General features: G+C 45.3%; 1 protein-coding gene across 8 annotated transcripts in view; it reads right to left on the reverse strand.

Moving 5' to 3' along the window:
• Window positions 1–20632, reverse strand: part of SBF1 (SET binding factor 1) — a 1208265-nt gene that overhangs the window by 843641 nt on the left and 343992 nt on the right. For all 8 annotated transcript variants that reach the window (XM_085653743.1, XM_085653740.1, XM_085653741.1 and 5 more), the window contains exon 6: window positions 12707–12812. In XM_085653743.1, coding sequence (XP_085509869.1) covers window positions 12707–12812 — 106 coding nt within the window. The remainder of the gene's footprint in view (window positions 1–12706; window positions 12813–20632) is intronic.

Here is a 20632-nt window from a genome sequence, read left to right on the forward strand (position 1 = left end):
ATCAGTCTTGTGGGACAAACAAAAATCTGGTCAAAATTACAACAGTGCAGTTGTCTATTGAAGCTCAAGAGAACCCCGAAACTCTTAAATGGATGCCAAAACAAACATGGTTTTTATTATCACCAACGGCACAAGAAAAAGGAGCGTTCGATATTACCAAACCTGGATTACATCAATCATGTGCCACGAATTCTGGGAGGTTTAGACCCATCCTCTATTTATTGCTCAAGATTCCCACTACTTGCCTGGGGCCATTGCCATTTCCCAGGGCTGTAACTATGAGGACTCCATGACTCAAATGTGGTGGTAATTGAATTGTAATCTCCAAATTGAGTGCATTCTACCATTTCTTCTTTACTCTCCCCTGATGCCTTCTCCTCTGCTATCCACCCTTCTTTATTTTCTGCTCTACCACCTGTGCTCTCTTTTCTTTTCTCTCTCTACTACTCTCTGCTCCAGTTTCTGTTTTTCTGACTCAGCCTTCCTCCTGTCTATGCTCTAAAGCTTTTGCTCTCTTCTCCTCTAGTCTTTCACCTGCACTCTCCTCTTTTCTGTTCTCCACTCACAATGCTACTCCTCACCAGCCTCTGCCTCAACTTGATGTTATGTTATGTGTATTTGTAATACACACTATCACCCGTAAGAGTATCCTAGTGCTGAGCAGGTGTGTGTATCCAGCCCTGCCTATAGTAGGTTGGCTGACTGAAAAGCCAGGTCTTCGGCTTCTTGTGGAATTCAAGAATAGAGGAGGAGGCTCTAATATAGAGTGGGAGGTGGTCGCACGCCTCGAGCCATGTAAAAGAATGCTTGTCCTCCTAATGTGGTTTTATGTATGTGCTGGATTTGTGCGAATACGAGTCCTGGTGAGTGGAGGTGTCTGGATGGTTAGCAAAAGGAGATGCACTGTTCAGGTAGGTGGGCCTGAGTTGTGTAGTGCCTTACATGTGTGTTCGAGGAGACTAAATTGAGCATGTTTGTGTACAGGGAGCCAGTGTAGTTCCCTGAGGTGTGGTGTGATGTGAGTTGTGTGTGGGAGTTTGAGGATGAGTCTGGCTGCGGAGTTCTGGATGGTTTGTAGCCTTCTAGAAATTGCTTAATGATCCTGGTATAGAGGATGTTCCCATAGTCCAACTTGTGGCTAGGGTGTGAGTGATGTTTTTTTCCCTGTGTTGCTTGGGAATCCCTTGAAGATCTTCCTCAGCATCTTCAGGGTGTGAAAGCAGGATGCAGGGGTGGCCTTGACTTGTGTGGTCATGGCCAGTTTGCTGTGGAAGATTATTCTGAGGTTCCTGGCATGGGTTCTGTGGGTCAACGTTCATCAGGCCACCATTTGGACTTCACTGGTGAGTTGTTCTTGCTGAAGATAACCACTTCTGTCTTGTCTATGTTGAGCTTGAAACAGCTGGCTTTCATTTAGTTAGCGACTTCGGTCATGCATGTTTTGGACTTGTGTTGGGGGTTGAGGGAGAGTATGAGATGTAGGTTGCCTGAGTAGGAGAGTATGTTGATGGGGATGCAGATGATGCTGGCCTGAGGGTTCATGTATGCGTTGAAGAGGATGGGGCTGAGCAATGAACCAGAGGTACTCCACTGATGAGTTTGCAGGCTTCGGGAATTAAGGCATCAGGCTAACAGCTTCTGTTCTATCCGTTAAGAAGAAGCAGATCCAGCGAAGAAAAGGTCCTTGGGTGTCAATATCATGCAAGTGCCTGAGGATGTGGTGTGAGACTGTTGTAATTACAGTAATAAGAGAGAGGTCCAGGAGAATGATGGCTGTGGTAACTTCTTTGTCATGGATCGTACGGATGTTGTCTGTAGTGGAAATGAGAGCTGTTTCTGTACTGTGGCTGGGCCTGAATAATAACTGAATGGAATCCTGGATATAGTACGAGGGAGATAGGCCTGTAGTTGCAAAGTTTGGTTGTGTCGACCGATGACCCCTTGAGCGGGGGCAAGACAGTGTAATGTTCCCAAGTGCCTGGGAATGTGGCTGAGTCGATGGAGGCATTGAGGATGAGTATTAGCGCTTCCCTGATTGATAGATTCCTTTGGTGAAAGTGTGAGTGTGTGGGGCGAGGGGGGGGGGGGAGGTCAGTTGGAGCTGCCAAGTTGATGGTCTTCATAGTAGCAACAATTTTGATGGTGGTGCCAGCAGGCCTTGAGATCAGGGTCTGTTCACTCAGCCGTGATGACAAGTTGAGTTGCGAAGGTAACATGATCCAGTTGAGGGTCGAAGTTGCTGAATGTTGAGGTGATTTGTTACAGAAGAATTCCAAGAGTCTGCTGCAACTATGTTTTAAGGGGTGATGCTGGTGAAGGCGGCAGGAGGCGCAGTCAAATCATTGATGATGGCATAGATTTCCTTGCTGCTGTTAGTGCTGGCATCAATTCAATCTCCAAGAGCTGTGCACTTGTTGTTCCAAATCTGCTGGTGGTAGTGTCTAAGGGTTGATTTGAAGAGGTCTTGATCTGCAGTGTCTTGACTTATTCTCCATTTGCACTCTAGTTCCTCTCTGTACCAGATGGCCTATGGTCAGGCTTTTGCCTTTGGGTTTCACTTGAGGGGAGCCAAGGTGTTGGCGTATGCAGTGATACTGTTGAGGTTTTTGATGGTTTTCTGCAAGTCGCTGGTGTGCTCAGGCCAGTGCTGATGGAGAGTTGAAACAGACTCCTCTTCTGAAATGGTTTTCCAGCTGCGGAGTGTGGTTCCAGTGATGGTAGGTCTGTGATGGTGCAGGATGGCATGCTGAAACCGCCAACAGCATGATCTGTCCATGTCATAGTTGCTGGCTTGTCAACTGTGATGTTGAGGATTGAGGAGAAAATCGGGTCCAATAGGTGTCTGGCAGTGTGGGTGGGTTCGATAATGTGATGGGTTAGGCCAAGGATTCTGAAGATTTCTGGAAGGGTCGTAGAGTTTTAGTCGGTGCAGTCTTCCAGGTGAAAGTTAAGGTCTCAAAGGAGGATGAAGGTGCTGGCTTTGATGATGAGAGGTGTGACTAAGTCTGAGATGTTGCTGGCGAAATTGGTGGGAGGTCCTGGTGTTCTGTATACAAGTGTTCCCCCCCAAAGAGAAGTTAGACGTGTATCTTGAATGTGAGGTGTTTCATGTAGCTGACTGGGGGCGTTCATGTAGGTGGTGCCACTGATGGTGTATTTGAATATGATGGCGACTCCACCTCCAGGCTTCTGCTGACGGTATATCCTAATGATCTTGTAGCTATTTAGCCATGATTACGTGCAAAAGAGCAGGTTCGGAGCACAGCTGTGCAGTAGGTCCCAGTTCTCTGTGGCATGTTTGGTGAGCGAGAGGTGGTTAATGAGCATGAATGCGTGTGCAGTATTTTGGTTGAGTAGTGTTTGTTCTGAGTGAGCAGGTGGCTGGTTTGTGTGAGCAAGTGGGGTGCTGTTGATCAGGAGTGGTCAGTGTAGGGTGTGGGAGAGTGCACGAGAACTTGCAGGAGGCGCATAAGAATGCTTCTACCGTGTTGTGTGATGCGGCAGCAGTGCAGCGAAAAGCAGCTGGAATTGAACTTGATATCAGTGACGCTTCCTTTTCTTCAGTATCAAGCCTGGATATCTGGATGAGGCCATGAACGAGAGCAAGACTGGCACTTTAGCATCCTTTATCCAGCTCGGAGTTCCTGCAGGACACGCAAGCTACTTAGGGTATCGGGTATGTCACTTGAGGACACAGGCAGGGTGAAGGAGCCCTAGAGATTTTTCTCAGCAATTCTCTTGCACGCACTGTAAAATCTATTGTACATCTCTGCTTTGAGTCTGTCCTGCCCCAGAAGAAAAGTTGGGCCCATATATACCTGCCACCTCCATGAGCCAATGTAAGTTTCTTTTGCATGCTTGCCTATGCCATTGAAGGCAGAGCCCTAGTGATCAGATTGTGGCTGTATGCAGATTTGTAATTGAAATCTTTTTTATCATGGACCAAAAGAATCCATTCCACAGAATGGGGGGGGGGGGGGGGGGAGGGGGGTGTCCAGGGATGTATCTGCAGTCAGACGAAGTATCCACCAGAAAAAGATACAGAAAGTAAGTAACTTGTTCTCTTGACGTGGACTTCTCATCGCAGATTCCTCATCTTGTGAATAGACACTAAAGCAGTACCCTCCCATCTGGTGGGAATGGAATGCCTCAAACCAAGAAGTCCAGCAGGACTGGCTTGGGAACTCCAAAGCACAAAAGCTTGGATACTGTGTGTTCTTGGCGGTGGCACAAACTGTAAGCTAAGAGTCTCCCCATTATAGGAGGACCCCCTGTGCCACCTCTGAGTGCAGCTGCTATTCATGATCCACTAGGAAATTGCAGCGGATTTTGTCTTCCCTGGAGTCTAAAGACACTCCCATCACTTCCAGTAGCACAGAGCCTCCTGGCATAGGACCCAAGACCCCACTCCGGTCTGCATGTTGCAGTACCACATGGCAGTAGTGTAGTTCGTGAGAACCTGCACTCAGTCTTCCTTGATGGACGGGAGAAAGATTATCAATGCCAAGCGAATCACCCATAACTCAAAGAAGTTGATGTTGATGTTTGTTTCTACTGGAGACTAAAGTCCTCTGATCTCCACCTCTCCCAGATGGCCTCCCCAACATAGCATTGATGCATCCATCACAACCGTAAGCTCTGGGTGGGGTTGGAAGAGGGAGCCTGTAGCTGGTTCAACTGTGGTCCAGCAACCGCCACTACAGGTTTTTCAGTAACCTCCGACATCTGGATGGAATACAAAAGATTTGCTTGGGACTGAGACCTCAGAGACTTCTGATCCCACTGCAGAGCCCGCATGTGCCACCTTAAATGGTCCACAAACAAGATGTAGAGGCCAATAAGCCTCAAAGCTGCTCTCACTGAGACCCAAATCATGGGCTGACACATCGGGATTATAGATCAGAGTATCCGGGACTTGTTGAGGCGGAGAGAAGTTTCGAAACAGCATCATGTTTAGGATGGCTCCAATAAAAAGAAGCCTTAGCAAAGGAGTTGGGAGTGACTTTGGTACATTGTTGGAGAACCCCAGTGATGTTAAGGAATTGGCTGTTGTCTGGTGGCAGTCCACAAATGTTTGAAGCGAGAATGCTCCAGGAGCCAGTCATCAAGATATGGAAATATTGCTTTTACCAACCTCCAAAGATAGGCAATAATCACTACCATCACTTTCTTGAACACCTCAGGAGCATTGGTAATGCCAAAGGGAACACCAAGAATGGAAGGTCCCTGTGCCCTACTTAGAATCCTAGGTAGCATCTGTGGACCTGCAGAATGGGAACGTGGAAATAGATGTCCTGCAAATCAAAGGCGACCATCCAGTAGCCTGGACACAGGGCAAACAGAACTTGAACCAGAAAGCGAGCATCTTGAACTTGTCCTTGAGGAAGAAAAGAATTTTAGGGGGCAGAGATCTAAAATAGGAGGAAGTCCTCCATACTTTGTCGTCCGAAAGTAACACGAGTAAGAACCAGGTCAAACTTCAGGTGTATGTACCCTTTTTATAGCTTCCTCCTTCTCCAAGAGAGTTTGAACTTTTTTTCAGATAATGGATAAGTGGTTGTGGTGTAGGTGGCATGTTGGGAGGGGTAGTATGGAAAAGTAGGGTAAATTCAAGGTTGACAGTTTGAAGCACCCATTTGTCCGAAGTGGTGCCTTGTCACCTGCAGAGGTAATAACTTTTCTAGCCTCCAACTGGGTGGCAGAGCACCAGAGGGCAAGCCAAAGGGGTTTTGCAGCAGTGGAGGGGTGCGGGGGATTGGGTAGTTAATTGTCCACGGGGGCCCGGATACTGTTGGCCAGATCTCTACCAAGGTCTGATGTGGTCTCTGCTGTAAGCCACTTCCAAAACCTCAACAGACATGATACTCCTGGGAAAACTGCCATGCAGAGCATGCCAGGTCCCGATCGAGGGAGCACGCTGTTTTCATGAAGAAGAACTCCAATGCTGTGTCCCCCTTGTATCCGAAGTGATGGATGCTGTAAAAGGGCTTGCCCATGAGTGATTGTTGGATGTCACTCAAGAAGCCTGTGGAGCGTATTCAAGCATGCCCCTGAAACACCACACTGACACCAAGTGCCCTATCTAGATAGCTAGTGGTACCCAGGCCCGAACTAATCACGCATTTCCACGCATCCTGGCTGTCTGGAATGATGTGTTGAAGTTTGGCCTGAAGATCATCTGGGACCATTGGCATGATAACGGCCACCATGTCCCATAACGCATGCAAATAACACCCCAAGAGACAACCTGAGTTTACAGATTGTAAGGCAAACCCAGCAGATGAGAACATGTGTTTCTCAAAAGTTTCCACGTGTTTCAACTATGTCTATCAGGGAGGTCGGAAAGGCCTTGGGATTCAGTCAGATGGTCAAGACGTGAACTACCAGGCTCTCTGGGGAGTTGGGTGCTGCAGGAGTAAAGATGGGTACCCCGGAGCCGGTCTAGGTCTTCTGGTTATTTGGTGGTTCATGTGAGGGAAAGATCCTGGCTTCGTCCAGGTGCCCAATTAACAGTAAAAGGGGTTCTAGACAGTTCTGCCCTTACTGTACGTTCCTCTATGAGCAAGTTTGTCTTAACGTCCACTGAGGCAAGGTCAAGAACATCAACGGCTTTCTCCTGATAACCAGGACAAATGAGGCAGACACAACTAGAGGGACCAGGTGGAGGATTTAGGATAGTGTCTAGTGAAGTGTCGAAAGATTTTCTTTGTCGTATATCTGTGAGGAATCATCCCCGTCATGGTCTTGTGGCTCTGGGTCAGAGACTGTCATTCAGGGGAAGTGTGTCTGAATCAATTAAGATTGTGGGACGTGTCGAAGTGGATGTGATTTTGTCCGAGGTCATACCAGAATCATTTTATAGTCTGAGAGGACTATGGGCTCTTCCTCTGGCATCAGTGGCGTAGACGCAAAGGGCCCTGGGCCAGGTCTCTGCCGATTAGTGGAAGTCAAAGCAAGGGAAGTCAAAGCAGGGTCGGTCCCAAAGTCGGACGTGCCCCGTAACAAAGTCAAGAGGCACAGTTTGTGTCGATACGGATCCGCCTGCAGTAACCCAACTGGAAGCCTCCTCGGACCTGTATGGCCAAAAGGCACTCCAAAGGGATCCAGTTGGATACAGAATCATTCTAGAAAGCCTGGATATGATGTGGCATCACCAATGGACCCAGAAATTCAGGCTGGAAACGGGACAAGGGCAGGGATCAGTTCCAAGGAAGGAGACCTTGACTTTGAGGTACCCTGACATTCATGTGACGACTCCTGCTGAGAGAAGGAAGGGGAACTGTGTTTGGTGTTCTTGTGATTCTTTTTCTTTGACTTACTCAAGGACTTTGAGTAGAATGAAGGCCTCAGGAATAAGAGCGGATCTGACTTCGACCAGGAACAGGCCTTCCAAGACTTCCTACGGTCTTTGGAGATGTAGAGCTTGGCCTTGTGGTTCTGGGTGGCATATGGATTCATTCGAGACCAGTTGCCACACAACTTCGAGTCATGTGAGGAGCTCAGACACCAGAGACCGACCTCATGAGAGTGCATCATTTACATCTGTTTGTCCTTGAAGGGCTTAAAACTTATTGTTTTAGGAAGAGGAAGATAGGTCTATGTCCCTTGTACCCTGGAAAAGACTGAAAGGTTTTTAAAACAAAAGTCTGTTGAGTGACAGCAATAGAGGGAGTGAGCTCTGGATCTGCATCAGAAGACGAAAAAGAAAGGAACTGATGTCAACGCACAGTTGGAGTGGTGATATTGGGACCTTTATGTCACCTCTAGGGCAGGGAGAACCAGACGAGGAGCCGAACAACACCATCTACAGGCATACGAGGGAACTTCAGAGAAAATTCCTAATACAGTACACGTATAACTCAGACTGCGTTACATTACAAGGCAATATTAGAGGACCACCACAACAAGACAACAGCACCCCAACTCCCACAAACCCATCATCAATCACATTAATGACTCATCCTCTATCCCACTGTTTGAAATATAGACTTAGAATTGGTTGCTCACAACCTGCTCCAAGAGGATTCAAGATCGGCCCCAAGTTAGATAATTTAGCTCGGCTCAGTTGGAAATTCTTTTAATAGTGAAGTAACTATTTTGAGTCAAGGTTGTAGGAACTTTTCCTGAACTCACAGAAGAATTTATCCCAGAAGTCTAAGAATTATCACCAACTGGAAGCAGCTGTATCTACATAACATTTTGGGCAGGGCTTACTTCTCGTTGAGAACCTGTCAATTTTCATTTGATAATTACGTTATTCATTTTGGCAACAGACATGAGCAAGACTCACAAGGGAATAATTGACCTGTGGGTTTATAAGCAGTACAATTTCATTCCTTGGGTTCAAGACACTTCCTGCCAAGTTCAGGGAAACATTTACATATCTTTTGGCTAAAGAAATCAGCCAGGAAGAACATTTCCCTTGATGTGTCTTAAGTTACACTTTCCTAGAGATAGGCACCTTCTGAAACGCTGTAAGGTCCATCTGACAATGGTATCATAGCACTCAAGAATTTGTTTCAGGCAGACCTCAACCACCAGAGGACAGGACGAATAGTACAGCAGAAGAATCAAAGAGCATACTTTATGTGAGCATTTCTCAATAAAGAGCACATGGGTTTAACTGTCACTCTTTGATATCACACAGATGTAGCAAACTAAGACCTCGCTAACTACTACCATGGCACAAAACACACAGAATTATATCACAAAGGGCATCTTGAAACTACAGATATCTGTCTGTACTCATGTGATTACGTTCACCAAGGAATCATTTTGTTTAGACTCCACAGTAACGCCAATTACAACTCAAGTCAGACGAAGTAATATTGTTTTCAAGGGTGAGTGTAGGAGAGGTTGAAGCTTGCCATTTAAGACTAAAAATTAAGTGGAGGTGTGAGACTCTTACAGAATCTTCTTCATCTGGCTGCAATGCAAGACGTCCAATGGTCAGTGTTTTCAGTGAGCTTAATTTCTGGTCATTTAACCAGACATTCAGGTTAGATAACACAGACACAAATAAATCACACTAAATATATATTTATTGTTTAAATGTGAATAGTGTTATTCAGTTTTAACACTTGTACGTGATCTTTTACTCCCATGGATAAAAAAATCTGGTGTCGGAGATCTTTTATAGGCAATGCAACGCTAGACAAAAGAAAGGGTTATAGAAAACCCCACAATTTCCTAATACCAAGCCAGTTCTACTCACATATTTAACTCACACTACACTACCTGGAAATGGACATGATTGAAATGGTAGTGGTTGATTGTGGCGTTAATCCACCGGAGGACAGGCTTTAACACAGATGAAGGGTCAGTTCTTTTGGAGGACGCCTGAGATATGGACCCTAACTATGTATCTGCATCAGTGAATGATGGATATACGGTTTTCTGTCAAAGAATGGAAATGTCCTCCTGCAGATCTCTCGCTGCTCTGCAGTATTGTAAGGAGCAGATGGAGATCCAGGGCACAGCACATACCTAGATTACACTTTTGCAATTCGCATGAGTCTGAAGAACCTCCTCCAGGGGAATACATTTATGCAATGGGGCATTCTCTGAACACTGCTAAGTCATTGGCCTTGTAACGCCCTGAACGTCTCAGGATCGTTTAACAGACACGACAATGAGGACGCAACCACTTGTGAAGGGTTAGTTCTTTTAATGAAGGCAAATAAAATACAAAGAACAAACAAAAGTTATAGTCACTGGAATCCTCCAGGCTAAGTACGTTACCAGCCCACAGCACGGATGGTCCTAACCGTCCTCTGCATATACGCCGATCCCGGCGTATGCCAACAGAGGGCAGAAATGAAATGGCCGACAATGCCAATCGGTAGGCTGTGAGGGGCACGAAGAGTGTTGGGGAGAATCGAGGAGTCAGGGACTTATCTCACTGAGATAAGTGAAGGGAGCAGCCGCTCAACCTCTTCCTCAGACTGCACCGGGACGCGGAGTCACCTCCTGGTGATGCGTCACCGATACCCCAATCACAAGCAAGAAGACTGAACCGAGAGCAGCCGCTCGATCGATCCTGTGGACTTCCGAGTCTGTAACGCGGCAAACACCTCCTGGTGTACGTTACAGCTGGCAGTCCCTGTGTCTCTGGTCGGGCTGGGAGTTACGACTCCAACCAGCAAAAGCGCCACTGCGCTTGGACTCAGCCGAGTCAAAAAGCGAAGCTCAATGGTTGACCGGTAGAGCTTCCGGGTCCTTCACAGGTGTCGATGGGGCAAGACACGGCCCAGGGAGTAACGACTCGACCTACCTCCGTTCTTGCCTTACTGGAGCACCACTCCGGAACACTGCTCTTCACGAAGCAGGTACGTCGGTGTAAACACAATATCCGACAGCCTTGTACCTCCCGGTTCCTCCCTTTATAGGGCGTGTTTTCCTTGAGTTATGTAACAGCTCTCCTGTTTACATAAGGGCGTGTTTCCCTTGAGTTATGTAACAGCTCTCCTGTTTACATAAGGGCGTGTTTCCCTTGAGTTATGTAACAGCTCTCCTGTTTACATAAGGGCGTGTTTCCCTTGAGTTATGTAACAGCTCTCCTGTTTACATAAGGGCGTGTTTCCCTTGAGTTATGTAACAGCTCTCCTGTTTACATAACCTCTCAACCGCTAAGCATCCTGGGAGATGTAGTCCGTTTTCGCTGGTTACCGTTTTCCTCCCCTCGTATGACAGGAATTCTTGACAGGCCTCAATCACTCAGATCTTTAAGGGGCAGTAGTCTGGCACAAGTCTGTCTCCTTTTAAAGGTGAAGTGGCTGCAGCGCTCAGAGGCTTTGGTTTAGTTCGATCCTTTCCTCTATATTCCTGCCTCCTTTTTTCATACTGTGACCATTCAGTTATGCATTTTAGTAGATTCTAGTATAGGTGAAAGAAACTGTTTAGATCAATACTGAGGTATTGAGATCAACTGGATAAGTGAGAAATTAGTACATCAGCAATAGGGAAAATCGAGGCCATACAGATCCCCCTCCCCCCCCCCCCCCCCGAATGTCATCACTGTCACCATTCCTGCTCAAACTGGGATATCACTCCAATTCAAAACAAGTAGTTTCTGGGTAGGTGCTCATTCAAGCTTGGCAAGGTAGAATAAATGCAAATGGAATACCAATGGCCCTGTAGTGCTGTTTAAAACACCTGTTGGGTATTTTCTGAGGACTTGTCAGAAAGTATAGGGTTTCAAAACAATAATCGGTAACCTGGCTTTCCACCATAGGGATCACAGTAAGGAAATTGGCAATGCCCTTAGAATTTAGTCTAACCATTAACATAGGGTGAAGACTAGTCTTGCATTTTAAATTATGATGACATCATCGCAAGTTGACTAATAATCCAGAGTATACCATCTACCTGGTATTTCAAAAGTTCTAGTATTGCTATGAGCTCGTGAAAAATTGTGATTTTATTACACAAACACGTAAAAACTTTGCATACTTTTTTATATACTTAGGTTTGATAGCGCTTGCCCCTGAAATAAACCTGGAACTTTAACTGATCTTATCAATGGCTTGTCTTAAAAACAACCTGTGGCACTCTGTTCTGTTCGTTCTATTTTCCAGTACAGTGATAATGTATTAATGGTCACACTACCTGCTTCAGTACCTTGTGGCATCATTTAAGTGGTGTAATCAGCAAGTTAGATGGCATAAATTGTATGCCACATGAAAGCATTATTTTCAAGTGTACAATACAAGTCTGAGAGTCTATTTCCTCAGTATAGTCATCAAAACTATTTAGTCATGGACTATATGGATTTTTTTTTTTAAATGTAGTATTTCTACTCAGCATTTTTCTTAGTGAGGCACGATTTGTAAATATTGGTCATTTAATATCTGTTATAAATTTAGGCATCATAGCTTATCGTCAAACTAAACAAGTGAGCTTTTAGAGTCTCTCTTTAAAAAAAATAATTTTGTGGGAGATTTGTTTCGAATAGCCCCTACACTTTAGTAAGGAAAATTAGATTTTATCTGGCACAAACTGCAATATTTAATGAAATAACTACCACTCAGTGGAATTGGGCTCAGTGAATCTGCAAAGAAGCCCGTGTGACAATTTAACTAGATAAGAAACAAGTGTCAATACATTATGTGTAGCGACTATCACTCAGCTATAGTGAAAATCGTTATTATCCTGTGGCATTATTAACCACTGTTAGTCTAACCACAGCTGAAAGTGTCAAAATGCAAGTAGCACATTTGACACAAATGCGGACAATTACTAAAATGCAAGCAATGTTAATGAAAGTAGTGGTGAGAATAGACAAAGAAGGCGACGAGTAAAACGTTAACTATATAGTTTCTTTTTAAACCTCCGATATTCCAATAATATCCCTATTTTGCAGACAGAACAGACTAGTGTGGTTTGTCTTGCGCTAATTAAAGTGGGAGAAGGGGATCTTACCTTTGGGAGGGAAGGTCATTACAGTGCGAGTGTGGATCTCCCCATGAAAGAATGGGGTTATTATGCAGAGAAATTATTATGCAGAGGATTTCGTTCACAGTGCTGGCAAGACAAGTCAGATGTGGTGAGGAAGTATACTGTCACAGCAGTGTGAGTGAATATCTTCTGCCATACAGTGCATATGGTGACGTCATAATGGAGGCAGAATGATTTTTGAAAGACACGCCACAGCGGGGTCCAATAAAAACTATTTGGCTTGGCTGGGATAAAACAAAAGGACTCTCACCTAACTGACGGAACAGAAGAGCGACACTACAACAGCTCACTGGGAGAGAATCGTTAATTGGCGTCTGAATAACCTGTCGGTCGCCAGCTCCGAGGGAGATTGTTCTCTGCAAAAAAGTGAAGCATAGTTTAGTGGCAATGGAAACAAGCACACTTCAGCACAATGTGAATATCAGTTTCATCTTCCAACTCCACCAGCACAAACACACACTTGTGCATACATCAATTCCAACAGAACATTTACGGCAGCAATTATGCTGTATCTTAACTTTATTCTAGCCAAAAAGGGGTACCTCTATAAGGAAGCATATTCCGGTTCATACACTTCACCACTGGATAAAAACCAGTAAGGGGGCTTGTGCAAGCACTCAGAGCATAACAAATGTCACAAATTCGGTACAGTCTGTAATGAGTGTTGCACTTGTACAAATTATGGAAATACTGGAACCAGTCCAGTAAGGCAGCATGGCAGACCGGATGGACCAGGGATACAGACAGATCCTGCAGTGAAAACTTTAGAAACAAAGGCGTGCATGCCAGTGGCGGGTCCTCCGCTAAGGTAAAGAAGCTTTACCCCACTATTTTAAGAGCAGTGCAGTGGAAAAATAAAATGATAATAACTTAGTTATTATCATTTTATTCTTCACTATGGGCTGGGTCAGGGCGGGGCTGGGGTTAAGGGGGAGGAGTGGTTTGCCCACTCTAAGTATGCATGACTGTTTGGCCGGCCCTTTTTGGCCGGCCACACAGTCATGCGCACACTGCATCTTATCCACCAGGTTTGCTTTACACAGCCTGGTGAGTAACATGCAAAGCCACATGGCACTCAGACCAATTACAAAGTTGCATTGCAGTGTTGTGATTTGCTTAGGGGAGGGAGCCTTTGTACTTCCTTCCGCTATGGAAGCAGAAGAGAAAATGGCTGAAGGAACCGAAGGGGAGAAACGGCCAGCCAGAAGCAAAAGGTATGTGGATTTTTTTTGTCTCCCCACTCCCACTCCCTTCCCCCGCCCTGCTACCCCGTCCCCTGCCAGCCGTCACTGGTGTATGTTTATGGGGAGCATGGGTTTGTGCAAAAAAATCCCACGGGAGATAGGTGAGCACAAACACAGTTACCCGAGGCAAATGAGCGCGTAGGCATGTCACCTTTGAAAGTGAAACACCGCTCCCACTCCACCAGGGATGTGCAAAGCTGCACCCACAATTCCATGGGAGTGTATATGTTAACCCAAAGAATGCAGTCACAAAAGTGCATGGCAAAGATATCAAAGTATAAAGGCAGTGACTCATGGTTGCAACACAAATGCATCCAAAAACAGGAAGATGTAGTGGCACCATGAAGCATGGTGCACACAGATAAGAATGTGAGCTATGCACTGAGAAGTGTGCACACAGCTTCCAGAATAGGGGGCAATTTTCACATACAACATGAGACAGGAGATCGCAAACATGCGGACAAGTTTTAGGATCTGGTGAGCTGGTTTTTATGGTCGATTTCCCTGATATTATCACAAACATTGCCAGTAGCAAGCAAAAATACATGTCTCCCACACCTTGAAACACAGCTATGCAGTGTGTCTTCACACGCTTAAAACTGCCCTGATTTGCAAATATGGACCACGTTTTTAGCTATCTGAAATGCTAATGAGGGACACTTATTTTGGTACTTGAGACGATTTTCTGTCCCATACTGCCACTGGTTGGGTGTACTCTATAGAACAGACTCAAAAGAGGCAGCGTAACATGGATGAATACCTAGTTTTATTTCTCAGTTTTAGTGTCTATATATTCCATTTCTGCTATGTCTCTTTTATACTCCACCGAGGCGTCAAAACATCCAAGACAAGTGACAACATCTGAAAATCCATAGTAGTTTGGATGCAGTTTCCTGGGTTAATGTGGGGGCAGTCGGCCCTTCTGCGTTAGACAGCTACCATTTCTACAGTGAGTGAGTGGTGTGGAGAAGGTCGTCAGATGATAAACACAGTCACCTTTTGTTTGTTCTTCCCTAATTATACTTTCCTCATTCTGTTCTTTATGTGGTACGGGGTAAAATTCTAGAGCTTCAGTTGCGGATTCAATTGTTAATCTATTAAATATATCATTGTGAGGAGGCTGTGAAATGTAACCAAGACAGAGTTATTCCTTTTTCTCTGACCAGATTGGTAATTCAAATAACTAATGCTACAATTCCAAATCTGTTCTGATAGAGAATTTCACTCCATCCACAGCATAAGAATGCCCTCAGCATCTACAACGATCCAGAAAAAATAATTTACAAAGCTTAGGAAGAGAAAGATGTATACATTATTAAGTATAGAAGCTTTAACTAAATTATCATTTACAAGACTTCAGCAGTTTAACTCACTCCAAGAGGCACTTTCCTGGCCAACTTGATAGTGTGTGTGTAAAGCCCCACCTCCAGAACAATCTCCATAGAACCTAACCGTAGATTACAACTATGTCTGAGAAAAATACTTTGGAAAATATTTTTTTGATTGTACATTTTTAACCTTACTATTTACTGGTTCACTACACAGTACAGGCTTGGACACAGTATACAGGACTGAATGGGACTAGGACACAACGGCATGGGGCACAAAACACTTACAAATGCTTTTAAGCAGTATTTCTAAGCAAGTAAATCTTTGCAGAGTACATTCTGTTATGTTTTTTGTCCAAGAACTCCTTATGTGTTGATACACCACTTTTATCTCGGTTTTAGCAACCGTATACCCTCGAGCAGTTGGAATCTGACTTCCTGTCAATCACCCTTCACCAGCCAGCAACCACCTATCCATATGCACAACTCTACCCCTCACCCAGGCCCCTAGGTTTTGTCATAACAAAGATTTGTTTACTTACTTTAGGGTGGCTTTCCTAGAATGAATCTTCACGAGTGACAAAGGTAACCTTTTCTCTCTTTTTAGGTCTGGCCTACATACTGCTAAGTGTTTTATTTGAAGAAAAATCTACTGTGTAAAATACTAGTATTTCGAATGGGCATTGGGTCAGCCAATTGCTCATCACTGGTTGGACTTTCTTGTCAATCTCATTTCCTTACTTCTTATTAAATGGCTTTACTTCAATCAATCAACCAATTAATCAATCAATCAGGGACTTGTAACGCGCAGCTACTCACCTGTGAGGGTCTCAACTGTTTGTTGCCTAATCACATACTAAAACAGGAACGCCTGTCACAAAGGCAACAATTGCTCGATGGATAGTCCAACAACTGTTTGAAGCGCTCCCCATCCGTTGAGGGATACGTCTGTAGTGATTGTCACAGCAGGAGTTGGGTTTTTAAAAGGTCTCCCTTGTGCTATGTTGTTGGATGCCCACCATTGTATTTCTGCTTGCAGCCTGTGTATAACAACCACTAGATCCTACCAACTCACTCTGGCTAGTGACCAGTTGTTGGTAAGCCATTCCTGGAAGGAGCGCATATGTAGGCGGGCACGAGGAATGAGTGGGATGCATGACGCTTCATGACTCTCCTCACTTTCAGAGTGTGACCCTTTTGGTATAGGGTGGTTTCTTGTTTGATCGCTTGTATACTTTGTTGTATAGGGTAATCCCAAGCAAGTGGTGAGTTTAGTCTTGCACATTGGAAAGTCTTTTCCCTTTTTGGTTTTGTGGAGGATTTCTTGTGATTTATTGAGAATCCTAATCTTTGGAGCGTGTGGATTGCTGTTTGAACGAGGCTGAGACATGTTTGTTTTGTGTTTGCCTTTATAAGCCAGTTGTCCAGGTAAGGGTAGGCGTGCATTCCAACCTTTTCGCAGGTGCGCCACGACTGCTCCTAGACACTTGGTGCGGATTTAAGACCGAAAGGAGTACCTTGAACTGGTAGTGTGTTCCCTTGTGTAGGAACCAGAAATAGTTTCAGTGGTTTTTGTTCATGGGGATGAATAAATCGGTGTCCTTGAGATCTATTGTTATTATGTACCACTGCCACGTTCACAGACTCCCTCTTTATTGAGCAAATCTGGCAGCAGAGGGACCCTCTCGGAAAATGGGGCATCAAGCTAAAAAAGATCGACCCTCCATGCTATGCCAGCCCCCAACACCCGCCTATACACTCAGCGGGTCTGTTAAAAGGCGCTAAAGGCCCGGATAACCGCAGCCCTCTATCAGGCATAGTTTCCAAGGCCAGGACTATCACAATCACCTTTGTTCACCTTGAAGCCAGCCAGTCCACTGGACCTCGGCACTCAAACACGGCCGGAACCTCCCAAGCCAGGGCATGGAACAACCTAAATGTTGCCATTAATCCACCCAAGGGTTACGAAATCTGCTCCTGGAACGTGTTTGGCCTCGGCACGAAACTAGAAGATCCAGACTTTATGGAGTTTATCACACAGTACAATATACTCCTCTTCCAGGAAACATGGCTAACAAATTCTACACCCCTAGTAGACTACAAGGAATTCGTGAATCTAGCTAAAAAAACACTGGCATAGCCAATAGGTCTTGCCTTTGGGACCTTGTAAGTAAAAAAACAAAAAAAACAGAAGTATAAGACTTCATGTTTACATTTACTTTGTATTTAGGATGCAATAAATGTAAACGTAAAGTCTTACACTTCAGTTTTAATTTTTTTACTTTCAAGGTCCCAAAGGCGAGACCTATTGGCTATGCCAATGCTTGTTTGTTAAAGTTGTTGGAGACCCCCAGGTCTGGCACACACACAGTGAATATCTCACATCTCGATACCAATAACAGAATGTCAATTTTAGTGCCTTTTAGGCACTTAAAATCTGTATGCAGGTTAAGGTCACCTTACTTAATTTAAGTCCTGGGCCACAAATTTCAATTCACTCAGAACATTCACAGGTGGATGTCAATCTTCTTGACGTAGCCAAAGGTGGGCTGGCAATGCAAGTCTTTCCTTTTCTGTTCACTTAAATCATGTGTCCTTATACAAAGGAGCAACTTAAATGGTGTCCCACTACCTCAGAGACTTCAAAAGGATGACTCTTCATAAAAGCAATCATAACAGTGACTTATATACAATTTGTTATAAGACCATATTGACATACCTGAACTGATGCATGCCTATCATTGTTCCTTCTTGCACAATGTATAATCTAGGGCCAACTACACTGTGCCAGGTTCCAATCATGGTAATATTATGGAGTGGCATAATGAAAGCTTATGTAGTGTAACATCCTACCTCTAATGCAGAATATCTGTGGTTCTGTTTACAGCATCGTAGGAGAAACAGACTTTCAAATCTACATTAAATCAAAATGCTTCCATCAGCAACTTTGACTTCTCACTAAGTCCACAACAATCACTTGGGGATTTGTGCTACAACAGTATGCTGACACTCTGCTCACCTGACCCTCTGACTCACTGCTAAGCCAGAAGCCAGAACCAGAGCCCTGGCGCCGTTGCTGAGGCTGCTGCGGCGCTACCAGCGTGGCCGACGTGCACAGGTGCCTCGACCGTGTTGCTCCGACACTTGGAGGGCCGTGGAAGCTGGAGGGGAGGGGGTCGAAAATGCAGGAGCGGGGCGCACTGCCAACACGAAGAGAGGGTGATGTGGAGCCGCCAAGAGAGCGCCCAGAGATGACTAGAAATTCCCAAGGAGTGGAATATTGTGGGATTTCTCTACATGCAGGACTGCCCTCGCCTGCGTCCGGAGCGCCCTGTTTAGGGGGAGTGACGTGATGGTTGAAGAGAGAGGAGTATCTGAAGTTTGTGTGCTCCTTGGAAGCAGCAGAGAGCAGTGGGTCCCGGTGATGCAACTGTGCCGCATCCCAGGAGGGAGAATGGTGGAGGCCAGTGTGGGGTAGGGCACGCCCAGCTGCTGGGCCTCGGCTGAGGAAAATGAAGAATAAGAACAAGCATTGGCCAAGAAAGTCATCGCGATCACGATCGCTGTGAAAGCGAAAGTGATCGCGATGACGCGCTAAAACACGCAAGCGCGCGTGCTTGTTGCGCGTTCTAGCAAGCTGGCTAAAAAGCTGGGGGGAAAAATGCTACCGCCGGCCACAGCTTGTGTGTGCCCGTGGACATGCACTGCAAGCTGTAGTCGGCGGTAGCATTTTTTGAAGCCCTCACTTACTAAAGTCTCTCCGAGCAGCGCATGCGCGCTGACTCAGCAAGACCTAAAAAGGGGCTAATCAAGGGACAGCAAAAGGGGGTCTCTCCACTTTTATTTCAACTGACATTTCCGGACTCGCCTCTGCCATAGACCTCGATTCCCTCTGGTTGCAATGCATTAAACTTGACACCCCGCCTTTTACCAGCCTGCTGATCATGAACATTTACATGCTCAAACAAAAACGGGCAAGTATTGATCATTTACTAGCCTCACTTGCCGCAATAAAACTCGCCAACCCAGACGCCAACATCATTCTGTCAGGGGACTTTAATATGACCTTACTGCAAGAAACAAAAGGCACCAGGGGACACACTCAGGCCCCAACCCGACGTGACACCCTTGGCAAGAGATGCACAGTTCACCTGCACGACCTCTCAATGTGCATGCTCAATGGTCAAAGCCCGACAGACAGCCCAGCAGCATACACAAGGGTTACTCAAAAGTCAGCATCAACCATCGACTATACTTTCACGGATCACGACCTCGCTCCCCACATCACGAACTTTCAAATTTTGGAAAGAGCAGAGAGTGACCATCAACCGCAATCATTCATGCTTTTAAGAAAAATCACAAACCCAATCCTTGTTACCGTAACGCCGCAACAACCGCATTGTCATAACTTCAAACGCCTCACATGGGAAAAGGATAATATACGCGACTTTCTGGATACATGCATCAGTATTTTAGAGAAATCCAAAACGGAATCATCAAGCATCTTGGCCTGGGAGTCATTCATCAGAGAACTAAATACAAAATGCTCTAATCAAGCAACTGGTAGAAAAGCAGGGAAATCTTTAGGGGCAGTATGGTTTACTAAAAGCCTCAGAACTCAAAAACAACAATTGAATAAATATTTACGACAACTAGGAACTCTGGGGCTTACCCTCCTCCCAAGACCTCCTGCTTCTAATCTCTAAAACCAGAAAAGATCTTAATAGAGACATAAAGGCAGCCAAGAAAGCTTTCCATGAACTCCTTTGGGCAAAACTCCATTACTTCTGTAAACAAAGAGACTTCAAGCTCTTCTGGGAAATCATTAACCAGTTAACCAACCGCAGGAACCGACACCACAACTCGGACATCATGGCAGAAACATGGAGAGCCCATATTGAATTACTATACAACGAACTTCCATTCCCAGGAATTGCCGACTGTGGCTTCCAATCAAGGAACAAAACCGCTGCCAGAGATCTAGTAAATCACGACTCCTCCGACTCACTAGACTTTCCTCCGCGGATCCTTAACTAGCAAGTCTTAAAAATAATAATATATTTAAAACCGAGGGTGCCCCAGGACCCAACTGCCTCCCAAACACCTTGTTTCGGCACAATCCACTAATGTGGGCGAACCATCTGACTCCTCTTTTCTCGGATATCTAAGCCTCTAATACGATCCCGGACTCCTGAAGGGGAAGTATTCTACGCCCAATATACAAGTCGGATTCTCGTTCTGACCCCTCAAATTACAGATTGATCGCGTTAATCGATGTGGAGGCAAAAATATACGCATCAAACCTGCTGGCAGACTTAGAGGACTGGGCGACTCAAATAAACCTTATTCCCCAAACGTAAACCGGATTTAGGGCTGGGATGGGCACTCTCACGAACATTTCGGCTGTAACCCTCCTAGCTAACCGAGCCCTCGTAAAATCAAGGCCACTGTACGCATGTTTCATCGCCCTTAAAGCGGCCTTCGACAAAGTCTCAAGAGCCAAGCTATGGGCAAAAATGCACAAAGGGGGGTTCCAGCCAAGTTGCTGAAGGCTATAATCAACTTGTATTCTCAGACCTGGGTCCAGATTAGGAAAGGAGACGG

This window comes from Triturus cristatus, chromosome 4_1 (genome assembly GCF_964204655.1).
Source record: "Triturus cristatus chromosome 4_1, aTriCri1.1, whole genome shotgun sequence".
Taxonomy (NCBI): Eukaryota; Metazoa; Chordata; class Amphibia; order Caudata; family Salamandridae; genus Triturus; species Triturus cristatus.